The sequence below is a fragment of the Bombina bombina genome, chromosome 3, assembly GCF_027579735.1.
Source record: "Bombina bombina isolate aBomBom1 chromosome 3, aBomBom1.pri, whole genome shotgun sequence".
Lineage (NCBI taxonomy): Eukaryota > Metazoa > Chordata > Amphibia > Anura > Bombinatoridae > Bombina > Bombina bombina.
Genome location: NC_069501.1, coordinates 1,278,133,061 through 1,278,158,694, shown reverse-complemented (window position 1 = coordinate 1,278,158,694; position 25,634 = coordinate 1,278,133,061). Strand labels below are relative to the sequence as shown.

The window sequence follows — 25,634 nt, the reverse complement described above, 5'->3', positions numbered from 1 at the left end:
ATCCCAATTTTGTTCAAGACAGCAAACAGATAGTCCCATCCAATCCTATCGAACGCCTTCTCTGCATCCAGAGATAGAAACAGAGAAGGCGCTGACGCAATATTTGCTATATTAATTAAATTTATAATTTTACGGGTGTTGTCTGGGGCTTCCCTATTTTGGATGAACCCGACCTGGTCATTGTGTATTAAACGTTTAAGAATAGGGTTCAGACGATTAGCAAAAATTTTAGTTAGGATCTTAATGTCCTGATTTATTAGGGATATCGGTCTATAGTTTTGGCAGTGTTGCTTATTTTTCCCTGGTTTTGGGATGACCGCGATTCTAGCCATCAACATTTCTTTAGGTATGGGACTACCCTGCATAATAGAATTAAAAATTTTGGTTAGTTGGGGAATCAAAACCTCTTGTAAAGATTTATAAAAAATCCCAGAGTATCCATCTGGTCCTGGGGTTTTGGAACTCTTAAGGTTTTTAATGGATGCACTAACTTCCACCTGAGTGATTGGGGAGTTCAAAGAGTCTCGTTCTTCGCCAGAAATCTGTGTTAGCCTACACTGTCCCAAGAAATTATCAAGCTCTATTGATTTGTCCTTACCTCTATCTGGGTTGGGGAGATTATAGAGATTATTATAAAATTCTGCAAATTTATTAGCAATGCATTGAGGGTCATTGGTGAACGTCCCGTCCGGACTTTGCAGTTGTGGTACAGAGGAAATTCTAGTTAAATCTTTTAGCTTGTTGGCTAACATCCTGTCCGGTTTATTGCTATGGATGTAGTAATAGGTGTCTATGGCTTTGATGGACCTACATGCCTCCCTATCTAGGAGTTGGTTTATCTCATCATTTTTGGCTCGAAGTTGTTTAATATTTTTTTTATTTGGATGGGTCACTATAAGGGTCTTAAGTGAATTAGCTTCCTGTTGTAGTTGAGAAAGTCTAAGCTTGTCTTGATTTTTTCTTTTGCTCATTTCGGCGATTAAAAAAACTCTAATGTATGCTTTCAGAGCTCCCCATGTGTATAGAGGATTATCAGTGCTATTTTCATTTAATGCGACAAAGTCATTTATCTGTTGTGAAAGTTTCTGCACCATTATTTTGTCTTGTAATATTCCTGGACTCAAAGTCCAAGACTTAATTCTATTAGGATTTAGTACTCCTGTCAGTGTGGTTTCGACCATTGAATGATCCGACCATGGGCAATTTACTATAGAGGATTGTGCTAAAAGAGGCATTAAGATTTGACTTATGAAAATATAGTCCAGTCTGGAATGTGTGTTGTGTGCAGGTGAGAAATAGGTGTAATCTTTGGTGTTGTTGTGTAGAGCTCTCCAGCTATCAATAAGGTTGTGTTCTGCTATGAAATCTTTAAGGATAGTATGTGAAGATCGGGCTCTAGGTAAATTCAGTCCTTGGGTGGTACGGTCCATTCTCTGATCTAGTGTGAGATTAAAATCTCCCCCTATAATGGTCTTATATTTCTTCCACGAAGTTAGGAGTTTACTTATTTTGGCCATATAGGTTGCTTGATGTTCATTGGGTGCGTATATGTTTATTATAATAATTTGAGTGTTTTGAATTAATCCTCTTAGTAGGATGTACCTCCCATCCTTATCAATTATCACCTCTTCCTCTTTAAAATTTAAAGCTGACTGGATCAGAATCGTGACCCCTGCCTTTTTATTATTATTAACTGCATGGTATTGGATTGGGTATGTCCTGTCCCAATATTTTGGAGTGAATGATTTTGTAAAATGTGTCTCTTGAATCAAAACAATCTGTGCTTTCCGGGACTTATAGGTAGTTAGTGCTTTTTTCCTTTTAATATTGGAGTTTAGGCCCCTGGCATTATGTGATAATATAGTTACTGACATCTAAACGTGTGATAAATGGTGTGAGTGATGTGAGATAATGGATCACAAAATCTGAAGAGTATAAGGGTAGGCCCCTGAGATTCATGCGGTGGAGAGCCGAGACTTACCCCCAATAGAGAGTGTCCGGTCCCCCGAGAGCTTCTGACCAAGCTTATTCTAGACCGTTGTGAGAAAATCAAGACTTCGTCCTTTATTGTGGGTTCTTTTACCTGATAACAGTAACAGAATATTAACAAAGCTAACAACTTCATAACTGGAATTAACTGGTTTAAATGGGTGAAATTGAAGAAATGTACTAAGCTGTACATACTAGTATTAAGATTTCTAGTTTGAGTGTCTGAATAGGGCAACAAGTGAACGTAATCACCAAGATTTAAAATCAGAGAGGAAAGGATATGTTCCCCTAAATTATGCTTGGTGGATACCGTGCACTGTAGCAACAACATACTAAACATTGTAAGAACATGTAGGGGAGGAAGATAGGTTATAGGGAAATTAGGGAGGAGGAGAAGAGAGGGGGGTGTAGGGGAGGGGGAGATAAATAAGGGGAGGGGGAGGGGAATAGATTTAGGGGAGCGAAGAGATGGTTTCTAAATAACAATCCAAAGTACCTGTTAGGACAGACATTTTTTGGCATAATAAACCTTTGTAGACACTTGAGATCGAGTGGGTAATTAAGGTTAGTGAACAGAGAACAGCATAAATAAGACCATAATAATTGCTAAAGAAGTTTTTGTAAAGTCAAGCTAGTCTAGCAGTTTCAATGATTACAGGGAAGGCCAGGTAAAAGGAAAAATAGGGCAAAGATGGGTAGGGTGTTGGATTCAGTGGCTGTAGTGGAGAATGGTAAAAGGGGGAAATAGGGGGAAGAGGGTAAAAAGTATGGAGAGGGAAGGAAAAAGTAGGGATTAGGGGTAAGAGGGAGTGGGGAAATAGGTTAACGGATTTTTAGAATTAAATAACACCTGAGTAACTATCTAAATTTTGTATTTAGACAAACATTTTTAGCATAATGTAACTTTGTAACCATTTGAGATTGAGTAAATAGTTTAATGATAATGAACAAAAAACATGTTAGGTAGGACCATAGCCGGTCCTAATGTAGCCTCTGTGGGGCCAAGCTAGCCCAATAACTTCAATGGCCTTCGCCAACATCAGAAAACAAAAAGTTCAATATGGGATCTCAGTTCTTCAAGGTGTAGATGACGCTTCTCCCAAAAGATCAACTGAGTCGTGGCTTGTAGCAGAGTTTGTCTTAGATTTCTTAGGTTTTCTAGCTTTGCCTACCGGCGTCCATTCCCGTTGGAAAGATTTCTTTTGGGAATTTGATGGTGTCGATATTGGGGGTGGTTCAAATGGTATCTGGATACGTTGTAGGGTAGTCATTCCTTCTTCCAGTGTGGTACATGAGTGGTTAATATTTTGGTGGGTGAATACTAATCTGAAGGGGAAGTTCCAGCGATATTTAATTTGCGCTTTAGTAAGGGCCGTAGTGACTGGTCTGAGCTCCCTACGTTTTCTCAAAGTAGTAAGTGCTATGTCAGCAAATATCTGGATAGGATGGCTCTCAAAGGAAAGATTTTGGCGTGTTCTAGCCGCATTAAGAATAAGCTCTTTGATGTGGTAATAATGGAGCTTTAGGATGATATCTCTCGCTGAGAACTGTTGCGGTTTGGTTAGGGCTCTATGCACTCTGTCCATAATGAAGAGTTCAGGTTCTACTTCAGGGACCAGTTGTTTGACAAGATTCACCATAGTGGTCTGCAGGTCTTTATAGGTTTCAGGAAGATTTCTAATACGCAGGTTAGATCTGCGGGATCTATTCTCTAGATCTTCTATCTGTTCTTCTAATTTAGCGATGTAGTTAGCTTGATCTGATAATGCTGCTTGAATTACTGGAATCTCCTCTGAAATGTTGTCCGCCCTTTCTTCCAGTTCAGCTGTGCGACTGCCAATGTCTCTTATGTCCTGTCTCAAATCAGATAGGGCAGTTTTTAGCTCCTCTTGAAATAACTATTTAATCTGTGAAAGTAATGCAGTGTTCTGAGAGTCTGCTGTATTAGAACCAGCAACGCCAGGAGTATTTAAGAGAGTATTTTCATTTGTATTGAGGTTGCTTAGTTCCTGTTGTTTTTGCTTTTGTTGTGACTTACTCAGGCATTCTTTCACCGTTTGCGTTTTATTTTTCATCTTGATTTAGAGGAGAGTGATATGCAAACCGTAGTAATTTTTGTGCAATGTAAACCGGAGGCAAAGTGTTAACTCAGGAGTTAAAGAAATAATAAAATATAACCAGGTGTGTTGTTTCTACATGAAGAGCTGCATTAAAGTTTCATTATATATAGATGCGGGAGAGCGAGTGCCCCATCAGTCTCACCCAAACATTCACATACATCTCTTCATTTCCATATACTGAGGCTTAATAAGAGAAAAAAAAAAATTCAGATTGTGTGAGGAGCTGCCCCTAAGTCTTCTGACCACAGACCCCAAGTTTTTCTCTTCAGTCAGTTCCCAAAAAGGAGTTACACGATTCTCCTGATTAGGCTAAAGGGATAATGTGAGATCTTTTATTTAAGGTTTTTGGGTCTTTATAGGAGCGTATGATTTTAGTGTAGTATAACTATTGTATCGTGACAATTAGGTAATATGAAATAGTATCTCTGTATGGGCTTTCAAGGGTCTCACTCTGCATTGCAGAAAATGGCGTCCATTCCCGCCAACAGGGAAAACAAAAACAAAGTGCCGCACTTCGACATCTATATTTCCCAGCCGTTACAGGCAATCACTTTGTTTACCCAGGCCCCTGTGATTACTTCTTAAATTGTGCCCAGTGTCTCTGTAATTTGCGTGGGGCTATGCTTTCAGCCCAGGGCATTGAGGTTGTTGCGCAGCTAGAATTGGGCTGTTGAATGGTGTGAGTGCCTTGCCCCTTTTTATAAAAGTAATTGGCGTTTTTACCTTGGCGATGATGTCCCCAGTATTGTAGGATTCTGCGATTGCAGCGACTAACATGTAATGCGACTTACCACATCGCCGGAGCGGAGCCCCGACCCTCCGGCGATCAAACTGGGATCCAGATCCCGACTGCTTGGGGAAAGGTGATGCGGCAAAGAAAAACCTTCAAATATATCAGGTCTTCCGGACCTAGGTGCCCAGTTCTCAAGTGTCTCTCTTATGCACCAATTTCCGCGGAAATAGTCCTTTATTGCCACTTATTTTAATAAAATTGCAGGGGCTCCGAAACAAACATCTTTCTCCTCTGGGTGTTAGCCACGCCTCTTTATTTAATTAATTTAATGATAGTGTAGTGCTAGGTTTAATTGTAACTTAGGTTAGGATTTATTTTACAGGTAATTTTGTATTTCTTTAGCTAGGTAGTTATTAAATAGTTAATAACTATTTAATAACTATTCTAACTAGCTAAAATAAATACAAAGTTACCTGTAAAATAAATATAAATCCTAAAATAGCTACAATGTAATTATTAATTATATTGTAGCTATCTTAGGGTTTATTTTACAGGTAAGTATTTAGTTTTAAATAGGAATAATTTATTTAAGTATAGTGTAGTGTTAGGTGTAATTGTAACTTAGGTTAGTTTTTAAAATGTCTCTTTATTTTAACTAGGTAGCTATTAAATAGTAAATTTCTCTTTATTTTAACTAGGTAGCTATTAAATAGTTAATAACTATTTAATAGCTATTGTACCTAGTTAAAATAAATTGAAAGGTACCTGTAAAATAAAAATAAATCCTAAGATAGCTACAATGTAATTGTTATTTATATTGTAGCTATATTAGGGTTTATTTCTCCAACATAGGTGTGTCCGGTCCACGGCGTCATCCTTACTTGTGGGATATTCTCCTCCCCAACAGGAAATGGCAAAGAGCCCAGCAAAGCTGGTCACATGATCCCTCCTAGGCTCCGCCTACCCCAGTCATTCTCTTTGCCGTTGTACAGGCAACATCTCCACGGAGATGGCTTAGAGTTTTTTAGTGTTTAACTGTAGTTTTTATTATTCAATCAAGAGTTTGTTATTTTGAAATAGTGCTGGTATGTACTATTTACTCAGAAACAGAAAAGAGATGAAGATTTCTGTTTGTATGAGGAAAATGATTTTAGCAACCGTAACTAAAATCCATGGCTGTTCCACACAGGACTGTTGAGAGCTACTAACTTCAGTTGGGGGAACAGTATGCAGTCTCTTGCTGCTTGAGGTATGACACATTCTAACAAGACGATGTAATGCTGGAAGCTGTCATTTTCCCTATGGGATCCGGTAAGCCATGTTTATTGCGATCATAAATAAGGGCTTCACAAGGGCTTATTAAGACTGTAGACTTTTCTGGGCTAAATCGATTCATTATTAACACATATTTAGCCTTGAGGAATCATTTTATCTGGGTATTTTGATATAAGAATATCGGCAGGCACTGTATTAGACACCTTATTCCTTAGGGACTTTCCCAAAGCATAAGCAGAGCCTCATTTTCGCGCCGGTGTGGCGCACTTGTTTTTGAGAGGCATGGCATGCAGTCGCATGTGTGGGGAGCTCTGATACTTAGAAAAGACTTTCTGAAGGCGTCATTTGGTATCGTATTCCCCTTTGGGCTTGGTTGGGTCTCAGCAAAGCAGATACCAGGGACTGTAAAGGGGTTAAAGTTTAAAACGGCTCCGGTTCCGTTATTTTAAGGGTTAAAGCTTCCAAATTTGGTGTGCAATACTTTTAAGGCTTTAAGACACTGTGGTGAAAATTTGGTGAATTTTGTACAATTCCTTCATGTTTTTTCGCAATTGCAGTAATAAAGTGTGTTCAGTTTAAAATTTAAAGTGACAGTAACGGTTTTATTTTAAAACGTTTTTGTACTTTGTTATCAAGTTTATGCCTGTTTAACATGTCTGAACTACCAGATAGACTGTGTTCTGAATGTGGGGAAGCCAGAATTCCTATTCATTTAAATAAATGTGATTTATGTGATAATGACAATGATGCCCAAGATGATTCCTCAAGTGAGGGGAGTAAGCATGGTACTGCATCATTCCCTCCTTCGTCTACACGAGTCTTGCCCACTCAGGAGGCCCCTAGTACATCTAGCGCGCCAATACTCCTTACTATGCAACAATTAACGGCTGTAATGGATAATTCTGTCAAAAACATTTTAGCCCAAATGAACACTTGTCAGCGTAAGCGCGGCTGCTCTGTTTTAGATACTGAAGAGCATGGCAACGCTGATACTAATATCTCTGAAGGGCCCCTAACCCAGTCTGATGGGGCCAGGGAGGTTTTGTCTGAGGGAGAAATTACTGATTCAGGGAACATTTCTCAACAGGCTGAACCTGATGTGATTGCATTTAAATTTAAGTTGGAACATCTCCGCATTCTGCTTAAGGAGGTATTATCCACTCTGGATGATTGTGACAAGTTGGTCATCCCAGAGAAGCTATGTAAAATGGACAAGTTCCTAGAGGTGCCGGGGCTCCCAGAAGCTTTTCCTATACCCAAGCGGGTGGCGGACATTGTTAATAAAGAATGGGAAAGGCCCGGTATTCCTTTCGTCCCTCCCCCCATATTTAAAAAATTGTTTCCTTTGGTCGACCCCAGAAAGGACTTATGGCAGACAGTCCCCAAGGTCGAGGGAGCGGTTTCCACTTTAAACAAACGCACCACTATACCCATAGAGGATAGTTGTGCTTTCAAAGATCCTATGGATAAAAAATTAGAAGGTTTGCTTAAAAAGATGTGTGTTCAGCAGGGTTACCTTCTACAACCAATTGCATGCATTGTCCCTGTCGCTACAGCCGCATGTTTCTGGTTCGATGAGCTGATAAAGGCGGTCGATAGTGATTCTCCTCCTTATGAGGAGATTATGGACAGAATCAATGCTCTCAAATTGGCTAATTCTTTCACCCTAGACGCCACTTTGCAATTGGCTAGGTTAGCGGCTAAGAATTCTGGGTTTGCTATTGTGGCGCGCAGAGCGCTTTGGTTGAAATCTTGGTCGGCTGATGCGTCTTCCAAGAACAAGCTACTTAACATTCCTTTCAAGGGAAAACGCTGTTTGGCCCTAACTTGAAAGAGATTATCTCTGATATCACTGGGGGTAAGGGCCACGCCCTTCCTCAGGATCGGCCTTTCAAGGCAAAAAATAAACCTAATTTTCGTCCCTTTCGTAGAAACGGACCAGCCCGAGGTGCTACGTCCTCTAAGCAAGAGGGTAATACTTCTCAAGCCAAGCCAGCTTGGAGACCAATGCAAGGCTGGAACAAGGGAAAGCAGGCCAAGAAACCTGCCACTGCTACCAAGACAGCATGAAATGTTGGCCCCCGATCCGGGACCGGATCTGGTGGGGGGCAGACTCTCTCTCTTCGCTCAGGCTTGGGCAAGAGATGTTCTGGATCCTTGGGCGCTAGAAATAGTCTCCCAAGGTTATCTTCTGGAATTCAAGGGGCTTCCCCCAAGGGGGAGGTTCCACAGGTCTCAGTTGTCTTCAGACCACATAAAAAGACAGGCATTCTTACATTGTGTAGAAGACCTGTTAAAAATGGGAGTGATTCATCCTGTTCCATTAAGAGAACAAGGGATGGGGTTCTACTCCAATCTGTTCATAGTTCCCAAAAAAGAGGGAACGTTCAGACCAATCTTAGATCTCAAGATCTTAAACAAGTTTCTCAAGGTTCCATCGTTCAAGATGGAAACCATTCGAACTATTCTTCCTTCCATCCAGGAAGGTCAATTCATGACCACGGTGGATTTAAAGGATGCGTATCTACATATTCCTATCCACAAGGAACATCATCGGTTCCTAAGGTTCGCATTCCTGGACAAGCATTACCAGTTCGTGGCGCTTCCTTTCGGATTAGCCACTGCTCCAAGGATTTTCACAAAGGTACTAGGGTCCCTTCTAGCTGTGCTAAGACCAAGGGGCATTGCTGTAGTACCTTACTTGGACGACATTCTGATTCAAGCGTCGTCCCTTCCTCAAGCAAAGGCTCACACGGACATCGTCCTGGCCTTTCTCAGATCTCACGGATGGAAAGTGAACGTGGAAAAGAGTTCTCTATCTCCGTCAACAAGGGTTCCCTTCTTGGGAACAATAATAGACTCCTTAGAAATGAGGATATTTCTGACAGAGGCCAGAAAAACAAAGCTTCTAGACTCTTGTCGGATACTTCATTCCGTTCCTCTTCCTTCCATAGCTCAGTGCATGGAAGTGATCGGGTTGATGGTAGCGGCTATGGACATAGTTCCTTTTGCGCGCATTCATCTAAGACCATTACAACTGTGCATGCTCAGTCAGTGGAATGGGGATTATACAGACTTGTCTCCGAAGATACAAGTAAATCAGAGGACCAGAGACTCACTCCGTTGGTGGCTGTCCCTGGACAACCTGTCACGAGGGATGACATTCCGCAGACCAGAGTGGGTCATTGTCACGACCGACGCCAGTCTGATGGGCTGGGGCGCGGTCTGGGGATCCCTGAAAGCTCAGGGTCTTTGGTCTCGGGAAGAATCTCTTCTACCGATAAATATTCTGGAACTGAGAGCGATATTCAATGCTCTCAAGGCTTGGCCTCAGCTAGCGAGGGCCAAGTTCATACGGTTTCAATCAGACAACATGACAACTGTTGCGTACATCAACCATCAGGGGGGAACAAGGAGTTCCCTAGCGATGGAAGAAGTGACCAAAATCATTCTATGGGCGGAGTCTCACTCCTGCCACCTGTCCGCTATCCACATCCCAGGAGTGGAAAATTGGGAAGCGGATTTTCTGAGTCGTCAGACATTGCATCCAGGGGAGTGGGAACTCCATCCGGAAATCTTTGCCCAAGTCACTCAGCTGTGGGGCATTCCAGACATGGATCTGATGGCCTCTCGTCAGAACTTCAAAGTTCCTTGCTACGGGTCCAGATCCAGGGATCCCAAGGCGGCTCTAGTGGATGCACTAGTAGCACCTTGGACCTTCAAACTAGCTTATGTGTTCCCGCCGTTCCCTCTCATCCCCAGGCTGGTAGCCAGGATCAATCAGGAGAGGGCGTCGGTGATCTTGATAGCTCCTGCGTGGCCACGCAGGACTTGGTATGCAGATCTGGTGAATATGTCATCGGCTCCACCTTGGAAGCTACCTTTGAGACGAGACCTTCTTGTTCAGGGTCCGTTCGAACATCCGAACCTGGTTTCACTCCAGCTGACTGCTTGGAGATTGAACGCTTGATCTTATCGAAGCGAGGGTTCTCAGATTCTGTTATCGATACTCTTGTTCAGGCCAGAAAGCCTGTAACTAGAAAGATTTACCACAAAATTTGGAAAAAATATATCTGTTGGTGTGAATCTAAAGGATTCCCTTGGGACAAGGTTAAGATTCCTAAGATTCTATCCTTCCTTCAAGAAGGATTGGAAAAAGGATTATCTGCAAGTTCCCTGAAGGGACAGATTTCTGCCTTGTCTGTGTTACTTCACAAAAAGCTGGCAGCTGTGCCAGATGTTCAAGCCTTTGTTCAGGCTCTGGTTAGAATTAAGCCTGTTTACAAACCTTTGACTCCTCCTTGGAGTCTCAATTTAGTTCTTTCAGTTCTTCAGGGGGTTCCGTTTGAACCCTTACATTCCGTTGATATTAAGTTATTATCTTGGAAAGTTTTGTTTTTAGTTGCAATCTCTTCTGCTAGAAGAGTTTCAGAATTATCTGCTCTGCAGTGTTCTCCTCCTTATCTGGTGTTCCATGCAGATAAGGTGGTTTTACGTACTAAACCTGGTTTTCTTCCAAAAGTTGTTTCTAACAAAAACATTAACCAGGAGATTATCGTACCTTCTCTGTGTCCGAAACCAGTTTCAAAGAAGGAACGTTTGTTGCACAATTTGGATGTTGTTCGCGCTCTAAAATTCTATTTAGATGCTACAAAGGATTTTAGACAAACATCTTCCTTGTTTGTTGTTTATTCTGGTAAAAGGAGAGGTCAAAAAGCAACTTCTACCTCTCTCTCTTTTTGGATTAAAAGCATCATCAGATTGGCTTACGAGACTGCCGGACGGCAGCCTCCCGAAAGAATCACAGCTCATTCCACTAGGGCTGTGGCTTCCACATGGGCCTTCAAGAACGAGGCTTCTGTTGATCAGATATGTAGGGCAGCGACTTGGTCTTCACTGCACACTTTTACCAAATTTTACAAGTTTGATACTTTTGCTTCTTCTGAGGCTATTTTTGGGAGAAAGGTTTTGCAAGCCGTGGTGCCTTCCATTTAGGTGACCTGATTTGCTCCCTCCCTTCATCCGTGTCCTAAAGCTTTGGTATTGGTTCCCACAAGTAAGGATGACGCCGTGGACCGGACACACCTATGTTGGAGAAAACAGAATTTATGTTTACCTTATAAATTACTTTCTCCAAGGGTGTGTCGGGCCCACGGCCCGCCCTGGTTTTTTTAATCAGGTCTGATAATTTATTTTCTTTAACTACAGTCACCACGGTACCATATGGTTTCTCCTATGCAAATATTCCTCCTTAACGTCGGTCGAATGACTGGGGTAGGCGGAGCCTAGGAGGGATCATGTGACCAGCTTTGCTGGGCTCTTTGCCATTTCCTGTTGGGGAGGAGAATATCCCACAAGTAAGGATGACGCCGTGGACCGGACACACCGTTGGAGAAAGTAATTTATCAGGTAAACATAAATTCTGTTTTTAAAGGTAAGTGTTTAGTTTTAAATAGGATTAATTTAGTTGATAATAGAAATATTATTTAGATGTATTTAATTAATATTTAAGTTAGGGGGGTGTTAGGGTTAGAGTTAGACTTAGGTTTAGGGGTTAATAATTTTATTATAGTGGCGGCGGTGTAGGGGGGCAGAATAGGGGTTAATAAATGTATTATAGGTGGTGGCGGTGTAGGGGGGGCAGGATAGGGGTTAATAAATTTATTATAGTGGCGGCGGGGTCCGGGAGCGGCGGTTTAGGGTTAACATATTTATTATAGTGGCGGTGGGCTCCGGGAGCGGCGGTTTAGGGGGTAATAACTTTATTTAGTTGCGGCGGTGTAGGGGGGGGACAGATTAGGGGTGTTTAGACTCGGGGTACATGTTAGGGTGTTAGGTGTAGACAGCTCCCATAGGAATCAATGGGATGTCGGGCAGCAGCGAACATGAACTTTCGCTATGGTCAGACTCCCATTGATTCCTATGGGATCCACCGCCTCCAGGGCGGCGGATTGAAAATCAGGTACGCTGGGCCGGAAAAGTGCCGAGCGTACCTGCTAGTTTTTTGATAACTAGCAAAAGTAGTCAGATTGTGCCGAACTTGTGTGCAGAACATCTGGAGTGACGTAAGAATCGATCTGTGTCGGACTGAGTCCGGCGGATCGAAGCTTACGTCACTAAATTCTACTTTTGCCAGTGTGTAGGGCTTGATAACTTAGGCGAATCAGCCTCGCCACAAATACGCTGTGGAATTCCAGCATATTTGAGGTTGACAGCTTGATAACTAGAGGCCACTGTGTCTTAAGAAAGAAAACAAAATTTATGCTTACCTGATAAATTTATTTATTTTGTGACACGGTGAGTCCACGGCCCTCCTGGTTTTCCAAACCGTTTTTTTATATAAACCTCAGGCACCTCTGCACCTTGTGTTATTTCCTTTCTCTCCTTTTCCTTCGGTCGAATGACTGGGGTTTGTGGGAAGGGAAGTGATACTTAAAGTGATGGTAAAGTTACCTCTTTGTCTATCAAGCATAGCATTATGGCTGAAAAATCAATATTCGTTTAAATAATCGTTTTATATATGGTATTGTATATATCAAGTTATTGCCTTTTAGAAAGCATTTTCTTTACATCCTCTAATTCAACCCATATATTATTATAATTTTTTTTCCGCTTTAGATCACGTTTTTTTCAGCACCAATTGACATTTAGGCCGTTAGATGGCCTTCCCTCCACGTCATCCGCCCTTTACTCATCTGCGCATGCGATATTGAATTTATTAACACATTGCTTACCATGCACATTACCGTTTTGTGCATGCGTATTACTTCCAAGTAAGGAATCCTTTCAATAGCGATCTATGCAGCTGCTGTCTGTCTCGTATCAAATAGTAATGAATGGAGTAATATTCATTAAATACTATATTGCAATGCAAGTTAGCGAGTGAGTATTTGGAAATCTTGAACGGCAATAGGTGCATGCGCATAGAGACTACAGCGTGAACGCACATTTTACAGATGCAAAGAGAGGATGGGACCACTGAAGACGTCACAAAGATTAAGAAGACGGAAGTAGGGTTTGGGAGGAGTCGTGAGTGAAGCAGTAGGGATTTTTAAATATAATTTTTAATGACAAATATAAAAGTAATAAAATAAAAAACTTAGCGACTAGATTAGGGTCAAATGGATAGATGCTAGGTTGTGTTGAATAATGTCAAAAGTCACCTTCACTTTAACAGCTTTGCTGTGGTGCTCTTTGCCTCCTCCTGCTGGCCAGGAGTGATATTCCCAACAGTAATTGATGATCAGTGGACTCACCCTGTCAAGAAATAAATACATTTATCAGGTAAGCATAAATTTTGTTTTTGTTTTCATACTTGGAGGGTGTGTTTATCCCGCCAATAGAGCTATGTTCTTATCAGCCAGTGAGCAATTAGTCCCTAGGGATGAGTTGTGTGTACATTTGCACTTCTGTTGGTTTTAGAATGTAAAATAAGTTTAAATGGACACTGAACACAATTTTTTTCTTTGGTGATTCAGATACATCATGCAATTTTAAGCATCTCTTGGTATCTTTATTTGAAAACAAGAATGTAAGTTTAAATGCCGGCCTATTTTTGGTGAACAACCTGGGTTGTTCTTGCTGATTGGTGGATAAATTCACCCACGAATAATCAAATGCTGTCCAGTAATCTGAACCAAAAATTGTCTGGCTCCTTAGCTTAGATGCCTTTTTTTTTCAAATAAAGATAGTAAGAGAACGAAGAAAAATTGATAATAGGAGTAAATTAGAAAGTTTCTTAAAATTGCTGCTGTATCTGAATCACGAAAGAAAGAAATTGGGTTCAGTGTCCCTTTAATTTACCTTTCATATGTATGATAGAAGTTTTATTGTCTATTTAAACAAAAATGTTTCTTTTCTAAGTTGATGATTTTGCTCAGTCCTGGGTATCGCTCTGACGCGTCACTTAATACTGTTTAACGTGGCGCTTTTTTCTCACTGCTTTAGGCTTCTGTAACTGATGACAACGGTGCAGAAAGAGACAACGTGCAGAGCTCTCCACCCTCCGGTAAATAAAAGCATTTAGTAGATTTTGACACATCGTTAGTTTTGCCCTAAAGGCAGGAAAGCAGACGTGTAAAAAAAAACATGCAAACCAAACTCATGGGACATTAAAGGGATGGTGTATTCAGATTTTTTTTCTCTTTAATGTGTTCCCAATTGTCCATTTTACCAGTGTATTAAATTGTTTACATATGGCTCCTTTACCATTATTTTATCATATGAAATAGCTGTTTAAGAAAAGCTGTGTAAAGTAAGTTCAGAAGAAATCATGCATTCGCTGGGGGCTGGTGGGTTGGGACATAGATAATAAAATGTCAATTTTCTGTTCTTCTCTCAAAGATTAGGAGTCTTTAGTGTAAATATATAGAGATAAGCTATTGATGTCTACTCTTCCTACAAGCTGATCACATAAATTGTGGTTTCAATTAGCAGTGTAGCTATTTTTAATACAAAAATAAGCCTAAAGGAACAATGTACCATATATTAAAGGGATGTTTCGCATGATGAGGCATCCTCGTTATGCAGAGAAGCTTTTTGCTATCCCCTGCATTACAGGCCAGGGATTGTGGGTGGCATTTCCAAGCCATCAATAGGAGTGCTGGTGATGTCGCCACAAACGTGTGGTGATGTAATGAAGGGGCGGCGCCACTGTAGCTGATAAGGGAGCTGGAGGGGGGAGGTGATTCATACCACTCAATCTCCGCTCCCTTACCAGCTACAGACGATCAAGACCCTTTTAAAAAAAAAAAAAATCTATATATATATATAGTATAAAAACATAATACACAAGATTTTACCCATAAACAGAAAGTCAACCCTAGGGTTTGTGAAACAAATAAAGGAGACTTTCATTCACGAAGTATAAAATACGTTTTCACCTATTATAAAATTTTCTTAGTTCCCATTAGTAGAGATACCTAGGTAGCATCTGACACAGTACATGACAGGAAATAGCGCAGCCCTCTAGTGCTCTTGCTAATGAATAATAATATGTTATAGAGATACCTAGGTAGTATCTGTAGCACTACATGACAGGTAATAGTGCTGTTATCTAGTGCTCTTGCTAATGTATAATATTGTGTTATAGAGATACCTAGGTAGTATCTGTAGCACTACATGACAGGTAATAGTGCTGTTATCTAGTGATCTTGCTAATGTATAATATTGTGTGTTATAGAGATACCTAGGTAGTATCTGTAGCACTACATGACAGGAAATAGCGCTGTTATCTAGTGGTCTTGCTAATGTATAATATTGTGTGTTATAGAGATACCTAGGTAGCATCTGTAGCATTACATGACAGGAAATAGCGCTTTTATCTAGTGGTCTTGCTAATGTATAATATTGTGTGTTATAGAGATACCTAGGTAGCATCTGTAGCACTACATGACAGGTAATAGTGCTGTTATCTAGTGTTCTTGCTAATGTATAATATTGTGTGTTATAGAGATACCTAGGTAGTATCTGTAGCACTACATGACAGGTAATAGTGCTGTTATCAAATGCTCTTGCTAATGTATAATATTGTGTTATAGAGATACCTAGGTAGTATCTGTAGCACTACATGACAGGTAATAGTGCTGTTATCTAGTGCTCTTGCTAATGTATAATATTGTGTGTTATAGAGATACCTAGGTACCATCTGTAGCATTACATGACAGGAAATAGCGCTGTTATCTAGTGGTCTTGCTAATGTATAATATTGTGTGTTATAGAGATACCTAGGTAGTATCTGTAGCACTACATGACAGATAATAGTGATGTTATCTAGTGCTCTTGCTAATGTATAATATTGTGTTATAGAGATACCTAGGTAGTATCTGTAGCACTACATGACAGGTAATAGTGCTGTTATATAGTGCTGTTGCTAATGTATAATATTGTGTGTTATAGAGATACCTAGGTAGTATCTGTAGCGCTACATGACAGGTAATGGTGCTGTTATCTAGTGATCTTGCTAATGTATAATATTATGTTATAGAGATACCTAGGTAGTATCTGTAGCACTACATGACAGGTAATAGTGCTGTTATCTAGTGCTCTTGCTAATGTATAATATTGTGTGTTATAGAGATACCTAGGTAGTATCTGTAGCACTACATGACAGGTAATAGTGCTGTTATCTAGTGCTCTTGCTAATGTATAATATTGTGTTATAGAGATACCTAGGTAGTATCTGTAGCACTACATGACAGGTAATAGTGCTGTTATCTAGTGCTCTTGCTAATGTATAATATTGTGTGTTATAGAGATACCTAGGTAGTATCTGTAGCACTACATGACAGGTAATAGTGCTGTTATCTAGTGCTCTTGCTAATGTATAATATTGTGTTATAGAGATACCTAGGTAGTATCTGTAGCACTACATGACAGGTAATAGTGCTGTTATCTAGTGCTCTTGCTAATGTATAATATTGTGTTATAGAGATACCTAGGTAGTATCTGTAGCACTACATGACAGGTAATAGTGCTGTTATCTAGTGCTCTTGCTAATGTATAATATTGTGTGTTATAGAGATACCTAGGTAGTATCTGTAGCACTACATGACAGGTAATAGTGCTGTTATCTAGTGCTCTTGCTAATGTATAATATTGTGTGTTATAGAGATACCTAGGTAGTATCTGTAGCACTACATGACAGGTAATAGTGCTGTTATCTAGTGCTCTTGCTAATGTATAATATTGTGTGTTATAGAGATACCTAGGTAGTATCTGTAGCACTACATGACAGGTAATAGTGCTGTTATCTAGTGCTCTTGCTAATGTATAATATTGTGTTATAGAGATACCTAGGTAGTATCTGTAGCACTACATGACAGGTAATAGTGCTGTTATCTAGTGCTCTTGCTAATGTATAATATTGTGTTATAGAGATACCTAGGTAGTATCTGTAGCACTACATGACAGGTAATAGTGCTGTTATCTAGTGCTCTTGCTAATGTATAATATTGTGTTATAGAGATACCTAGGTAGTATCTGTAGCACTACATGACAGGTAATAGTGCTGTTATCTAGTGCTCTTGCTAATGTATAATATTGTGTGTTATAGAGATACCTAGGTAGCATCTGTAGCACTACATGACAGGTAATAGTGCTGTTATCTAGTGCTCTTGCTAATGTATAATATTGTGTTATAGAGATACCTAGGTAGTATCTGTAGCACTACATGACAGGTAATAGTGCTGTTATCTAGTGCTCTTGCTAATGTATAATATTGTGTGTTATAGAGATACCTAGGTAGTATCTGTAGCACTACATGACAGGTAATAGTGCTGTTATCTAGTGCTCTTGCTAATGTATAATATTGTGTTATAGAGATACCTAGGTAGTATCTGTAGCACTACATGAGAGGTAATAGTGCTGTTATCTAGTGCTCTTGCTAATGTATAATATTGTGTGTTATAGAGATACCTAGGTAGCATCTGTAGCACTACATGACAGGTAATAGTGCTGTTATCTAGTGCTCTTGCTAATGTATAATATTGTGTTATAGAGATACCTAGGTAGTATCTGTAGCACTACATGACAGGTAATAGTGCTGTTATCTAGTGTTCTTGCTAATGTATAATATTGTGTGTTATAGAGATACCTAGGTAGTATCTGTAGCATTACATGACAGGTAATAGTGCTGTTATCTAGTGCTCTTGCTAATGTATAATATTGTGTTATAGAGATACCTAGGTAGTATCTGTAGCACTACATGACAGGTAATAGTGCTGTTATCTAGTGCTCTGGCTAATGTATAATATTGTGTGTTATAGAGATACCTAGGTAGTATCTGTAGCACTACATGACAGGTAATAGTGCTGTTATCTAGTGCTCTTGCTAATGTATAATATTGTGTGTTATAGAGATACCTAGGTAGTATCTGTAGCACTACATGAGAGGTAATAGTGCTGTTATCTAGTGCTCTTGCTAATGTATAATATTGTGTGTTATAGAGATACCTAGGTAGCATCTATAGCACTACATGACAGGTAATAGTGCTGTTATCTAGTGCTCTTGCTAATGTATAATATTGTGTTATAGAGATACCTAGGTAGCATCTGTAGCACTACATGACAGGTAATAGTGCTGTTATCTAGTGCTCTTGCTAATGTATAATATTGTGTTATAGAGATACCTAGGTAGCATCTGTAGCACTACATGACAGGTAATAGTGCTGTTATCTAGTGCTCTTGCTAATGTATAATATTGTGTTATAGAGATACCTAGGTAGCATCTGTAGCACTACATGACAGATAATAGTGATGTTATAGAAGCAAAAAGGGTGTAAACTAAGCGCTGTAGAATCCTAATGCTCTCCTCCTAAATAGTCCCCTAGCGGACTGATAGAGACAAATGTGTGTGAGGTGAAGGGAGCGCTTAAAGCTTAATAGGATATAGGTGTAGATGGCATATGACTGGTATGAGATGTGGGGTACCAAGGTCTAAAAAATATTTAATACAGGTACATACAATATACAATAAGGTAGTATCTGTAGCACTACATGACAGGTAATAGGGCTGTTATCTAGTGCTCTTGCTAATGTATAATATTGTGTTATAGAGATACCTAGGTAGTATCTGCAGCACTACATGACAGGTAATAGTACTGTTATCTAGTGCTCTTGCTAATGTATAATATTGTGTTATAGAGATACCTAGGTAGTATCTGTAGCACTACATGACAGGTAATAGTGCTGTTATCTAGTGCTCTTGCTAATGTATAATATTGTGTGTTATAGAGATACCTAGGTAGTATCTGTAGCACTACATGACAGGTAATAGTGCTGTTATCTAGTGATCTTGCTAATGTATAATATTGTGTGTTATAGAGATACCTAGGTAGTATCTGTAGCACTACATGACAGGTAATAGTGCTGTTATCTAGTGCTCTTGCTAATGTATAATATTGTGTGTTATAGAGATACCTAGGTAGTATCTGTAGCACTACATGACAGGTAATAGTGCTGTTATCTAGTGCTCTTGCTAATGTATAATATTGTGTTATAGAGATACCTAGGTAGTATCTGTAGCACTACATGACAGGTAATAGTGCTGTTATCTAGAGCTCTTGCTAACGTATAATATTGTGTTATAGAGATACCTAGGTAGTATCTGTAGCACTACATGACAGGTAATAGTGCTGTTATCTAGTGATCTTGCTAAAGTATAATATTGTGTTACAGAGATACCTAGGTAGTATCTGTAGCACTACATGACAGGTAATAGTGCTGTTATCTAGTGTTCTTGCTAATGTATAATATTGTGTTATAGAGATACCTAGGTAGTATCTGTAGCACTACATGACAGGTAATAGTGCTGTTATCTAGTGTTCTTGCTAATGTATAATATTGTGTGTTATAGAGATACCTAGGTAGCATCTGTAGCACTACATGACAGGTAATAGTGATGTTATCTAGTGCTCTTGCTAATGTATAATATTGTGTTATAGAGATACCTAGGTAGTATCTGTAGCACTACATGACAGGTAATAGTGCTGTTATCTAGTGCTCTGGCTAATGTATAATATTGTGTGTTATAGAGATACCTAGGTAGTGTCTGTAGCACTACATGACAGGTAATAGTGCTGTTATCTAGTGCTCTTGCTAATGTATAATATTGTGTTATAGAGATACCTAGGTAGTATCTGTAGCACTACATGAGAGGTAATAGTGCTGTTATCTAGTGCTCTTGCTAATGTATAATATTGTGTGTTATAGAGATACCTAGGTAGCATCTGTAGCACTACATGACAGGTAATAGTGCTGTTATCTTGTGCTCTTGCTAATGTATAATATTGTGTTATAGAGATACCTAGGTAGTATCTGTAGCACTACATGACAGGTAATAGTGCTGTTATCTAGTGCTCTTGCTAATGTATAATATTGTGTTATAGAGATACCTAGGTAGTATCTGTAGCACTACATGACAGGTAATAGTGCTGTTATCTAGTGCTCTTGCTAATGTATAATATTGTGTGTTATAGAGATACCTAGGTAGTATCTGTAGCACTACATGACAGGTAATAGTGCTGTTATCTAGTGATCTTGCTAATGTATAATATTGTGTGTTATAGAGATACCTAGGTAGTATCTGTAGCACTACATGACAGGTAATAGTGCTGTTATCTAGTGCTCTTGCTAATGTATAATATTGTGTGTTATAGAGATACCTAGGTAGTATCTGTAGCACTACATGACAGGTAATAGTGCTGTTATCTAGTGCTCTTGCTAATGTATAATATTGTGTTATAGAGATACCTAGGTAGTATCTGTAGCACTACATGACAGGTAATAGTGCTGTTATCTAGTGTTCTTGCTAATGTATAATATTGTGTTATAGAGATACCTAGGTAGTATCTGTAGCACTACATGACAGGTAATAGTGCTGTTATCTAGTGTTCTTGCTAATGTATAATATTGTGTGTTATAGAGATACCTAGGTAGCATCTGTAGCACTACATGACAGGTAATAGTGCTGTTATCTAGTGCTCTGGCTAATGTATAATATTGTGTGTTATAGAGATACCTAGGTAGTGTCTGTAGCACTACATGACAGGTAATAGTGCTGTTATCTAGTGCTCTTGCTAATGTATAATATTGTGTTATAGAGATACCTAGGTAGTATCTGTAGCACTACATGAGAGGTAATAGTGCTGTTATCTAGTGCTCTTGCTAATGTATAATATTGTGTGTTATAGAGATACCTAGGTAGCATCTGTAGCACTACATGACAGGTAATAGTGCTGTTATCTAGTGCTCTTGCTAATGTATAATATTGTGTTATAGAGATACCTAGCTAGTATCTGTAGCACTACATGACAGGTAATAGTGCTGTTATCTAGTGTTCTTGCTAATGTATAATATTGTGTGTTATAGAGATACCTAGGTAGTATCTGTAGCATTACATGACAGGTAATAGTGCTGTTATCTAGTGCTCTTGCTAATGTATAATATTGTGTTATAGAGATACCTAGGTAGTATCTGTAGCACTACATGACAGGTAATAGTGCTGTTATCTAGTGCTCTGGCTAATGTATAATATTGTGTGTTATGTAGTGCTACAGATACTACCTAGGTATCTCTATGACAGGTAATAGTGCTGTTATCTAGTGCTCTTGCTAATGTATAATATTGTGTGTTATAGAGATACCTAGGTAGTATCTGTAGCACTACATGAGAGGTAATAGTGCTGTTATCTAGTGCTCTTGCTAATGTATAATATTGTGTGTTATAGAGATACCTAGGTAGTATCTGTAGCACTACATGACAGGTAATAGTGCTGTTATCTAGTGCTCTTGCTAATGTATAATATTGTGTGTTATAGAGATACCTAGGTACCATCTATAGCACTACATGACAGGTAATAGTGCTGTTATCTAGTGCTCTTGCTAATGTATAATATTGTGTTATAGAGATACCTAGGTAGCATCTGTAGCACTACATGACAGGTAATAGTGCTGTTATCTAGTGCTCTTGCTAATGTATAATATTGTGTTATAGAGATACCTAGGTAGCATCTGTAGCACTACATGACAGGTAATAGTGCTGTTATCTAGTGCTCTTGCTAATGTATAATATTGTGTTATAGAGATACCTAGGTAGCATCTGTAGCACTACATGACAGATAATAGTGATGTTATAGAAGCAAAAAGGGTGTAAACTAAGCGCTGTAGAATCCTAATGCTCTCCTCCTAAATAGTCCCCTAGCGGACTGATAGAGACAAATGTGTGTGAGGTGAAGGGAGCGCTTAAAGCTTAATAGGATATAGGTGTAGATGGCATATGACTGGTATGAGATGTGGGGTACCAAGGTCTAAAAAATATTTAATACAGGTACATACAATATACAATAAGGTAGTATCTGTAGCACTACATGACAGGTAATAGTGCTGTTATCTAGTGCTCTTGCTAATGTATAATATTGTGTTATAGAGATATCTAGGTAATATCTGTAGCACTACATGACAGGTAATAGGGCTGTTATCTTGTGCTCTTGCTAATGTATAATATTGTGTTATAGAGATACCTAGGTAGTATCTGCAGCACTACATGACAGGTAATAGTACTGTTATCTAGTGCTCTTGCTAATGTATAATATTGTGTTATAGAGATACCTAGGTAGTATCTGTAGCACTACATGACAGGTAATAGTGCTGTTATATAGTGCTGTTGCTAATGTATAATATTGGATGTTATAGAGATACCTAGGTAGTATCTGTAGCACTACATGACAGGTAATAGTGCTGTTATCTAGTGCTCTTGCTAATGTATAATATTGTGTTATAGAGATACCTAGGTAGTATCTGCAGCACTACATGACAGATAATAGTGATGTTATCTAGTGCTCTTGCTAATGTATAATATTGTGTTATAGAGATACCTAGGTAGTATCTGTAGCACTACATGACAGGTAATAGTGCTGTTATCTAGTGCTCTTGCTAATGAATAATATTGTGTGTTATAGAGATACCTAGGTAGCATCTGACACACTACATGACAGGAAATAGCGCAGCCCTCTAGTGCTCTTGCTAATGAATAATAATATGTTATAGAGATACCTAGGTAGCATCTGACACACTACATGACAGCAAATAGTGCAGCCCTCTAGTGCTCTTGCTAATGAATAACATTTTTGCATAACTGCTGCCATATAGTGCTCCTAAGCATACGTTCCTGCTTTTCAACAAAGAAAAATTGATCATAGTAGTAAATTAGAAAAAAAGAAGAAAACTTTGGGGTTTCATATCCCTTTTAAAAGAAATGTACATTTCTTCTATAAGGTACGAGTCCACGGATTCATCCTTTACTTGTGGGATTTTATCCTCCTGCTAACAGGAAGTGGCAAAGAGCACCACAGCAGAGCTGTCTATATAGCTCCTCCCTTAGCTCCACCCTCCAGTCATTCTCTTTGCCTACTCTAAGTACTAGGAAGGGTAAAGTGAAAGAGGTGATAAAATATTAGTTTCTCTTGTTAAGTGTATCCAGTCCACGGATCATCCATTACTTGTGGGATATTCTCCTTCCCAACAGGAAGTTGCAAGAGGATCACCCACAGCAGAGCTGCTATATAGCTCCTCCCCTCACTGCCATATCCAGTCATTCTCTTGCAACTCTCAACTAAGATGGAGGTTGTAAGAGGACTGTGGTGTTTTATACTTAGTTTATTTCTTCAATCAAAAGTTTGTTATTTTTAAATGGTACCGGAGTGTACTGTTTATCTCAGGCAGTATTTAGAAGAAGAATCTGCCTGCGTTTTCTATGATCTTAGCAGAAGTAACTAAGATCCTTTGCTGTTCTCACATATTCTGAGGAGTGAGGTAACTTCAGAGGGGGAGTAGCGTGCAGGTTTTCCTGCAATAAGGTATGTGCAGTTTAAATATTTTTCTAGGGATGGAATTTGCTAGAAAATGCTGCTGATACCGAAGTAATGTAAGTAAAGCCTTAAATGCAGTGATAGCGACTGGTATCAGGCTTATTAATAGAGATACATACTCTTATAAAAGTGTATTTTAAAACGTTTGCTGGCATGTTTAATCGTTTTTTACATATGTTTGGTGATAAAACTTATTGGGGCCTAGTTTTTTTCCACATGGCTGGCTTGAATTTTGCCTAGAAACAGTTCCCTGAGGCTTCCCACTGTTGTAATATGAGTGGGAGGGGCCTATTTTGGCGTTTTTTTGCACACCAAAAATTACAGACACAGACATCCAGCTTCTTCCTGCATGATCCAGGACTTCTCTGAAGGGCTCAAAAGGCTTCAAAAGTCGTATTGAGGGAGGTAAAAAGCCACAGTAGAGCTGTGGCAGTTGTGACTGTTTAAAAAACGTTTTTGTCATTTGTTATTCAGTTTTTGGTATTAAGGGGTTAATCATCCATTTGCAAGTGGGTGCAATGCTCTGCTAACTTATTACATACACTGTAAAAATTTCGTTAGTGTAACTGCATTTTTTCACTGTTATTTCAAAATTTGGGAACATTTGTGTTCCTTAAAGGCGCAGTAACGTTTTTTATATTGCTTGTAAACTTGTTTTAAAGTGTTTTCCAAGCTTGCTAGTCTCATTGCTAGTCTGTTTAAACATGTCTGACACAGAGGAACCTACTTGTTCATTATGTTTGAAAGCCATGGTGGAGCCCCATAGGAGAATGTGTACTAAATATATTGATTTCACCTTAAACAGTAAAGATCAGTCTTTATCTATAAAATAATTATCACCAGAGGGTTCTGTCGAGGGGGAAGTTATGCCGACTAACTCTCCCCACGTGTCAGACCCTTCGCCTCCCGCTCAGGGGACGCACGCTAATATGGCGCCAATTACATCAGGGATGCCCATAGCGATTACCTTGCAGGACATGGCTGCAATCATGAATAATACCCTGTCAGAGGTATTATCTAGATTGCCTGAATTAAGAGGCAAGCGCGATAGCTCTGGGGTCAGGAGAGATACAGAGCGCGCAAATGCTGTTAGAGCCATGTCTGATACTGCGTCACAGTATGCAGATCATGAGGACGGAGAGCTTCAGTCTGTGGGTGACATCTCTGACTCGGGGAAACCTGATTCAGAGATTTCTAATTTTAAATTTAAGCTTGAGAACCTCCGTGTATTGCTTGGGGAGGTATTAGCTGCTCTGAATGACTGTAACACAGTTGCAATTCCAGAGAAATTGTGTAGGGTGGATAGATACTATGCGGTGCCGGTGTGTACTGACGTTTTTCCTATACCTAAAAGGCTTACAGAAATTATTAGCAAGGAGTGGGATAGACCCGGTGTGCCCTTTTCCCCACCTCCTATATTTAGAAAAATGTTTCCAATAGACGCCACTACACGGGACTTATGGCAGACGGTCCCTAAGGTGGGTAGCAAAGTGTACCACTATCCCGGTTGAGGACAGTTGTGCTTTTTCAGATCCAATGGATAAAAAATTGGAGGGTTACCTTAAGAAAATGTTTATTCAACAAGTTTTTATTTTACAGCCCCTTGCATTCATTGCGCCTGTCACTGCTGCGGCGGCATTCTGGTTTGAGGCCCTGGAAGATGCCATCCAGACAGCTCCATTGAATGAAATTATTGACAAGCTTAGAACGCTTAAGCTAGCTAACTCTTTTGTTTCTGATGCCATTGTTCATTTGACTAAACTAACGGCTAAGAATTCCGGATTCGCCATTCAGGCGCGTAGGGCGCTATGGCTTAAATCCTGGTCAGCTGACGTGACTTCAAAGTCTAAATTACTCAACATTCCTTTCAAGGGGCAGACCTTATTCGGGCCTGGCTTGAAGGAAATTATTGCTGACATTACTGGAGGCAAGGGTCATACCCTTCCTCAGGACAGGGCCAAATCAAAGGCCAAACAGTCTAATTTTCGTGCCTTTCGAAATTTCAAGGCAGGAGCAGCATCAACTTCCTCCGCTTCAAAACAAGAGGGAACTGTTGCTCATTCCAGACAGGCCTGGAAACGTAACCAGTCCTGGAACAAGGGTAAGCAGGCCAGGAAGCCTGCTGCTGCCCCCAAGACAGCATGGGAGATTTC

The 25,634-nt window shown here is 39.6% G+C and overlaps 1 protein-coding gene across 1 annotated transcript in view; it reads left to right on the top strand.

Moving 5' to 3' along the window:
• LOC128652752 (zinc finger protein 25) overlaps positions 1-25,634 on the top strand; it is a 278,742-nt gene that overhangs the window by 48,141 nt on the left and 204,967 nt on the right. Inside the window, exon 2 of the mRNA XM_053705683.1 lies at positions 14,065-14,125. Within this exon, the coding sequence (XP_053561658.1) occupies positions 14,065-14,125 (61 nt within the window). The remainder of the gene's footprint in view (positions 1-14,064; positions 14,126-25,634) is intronic.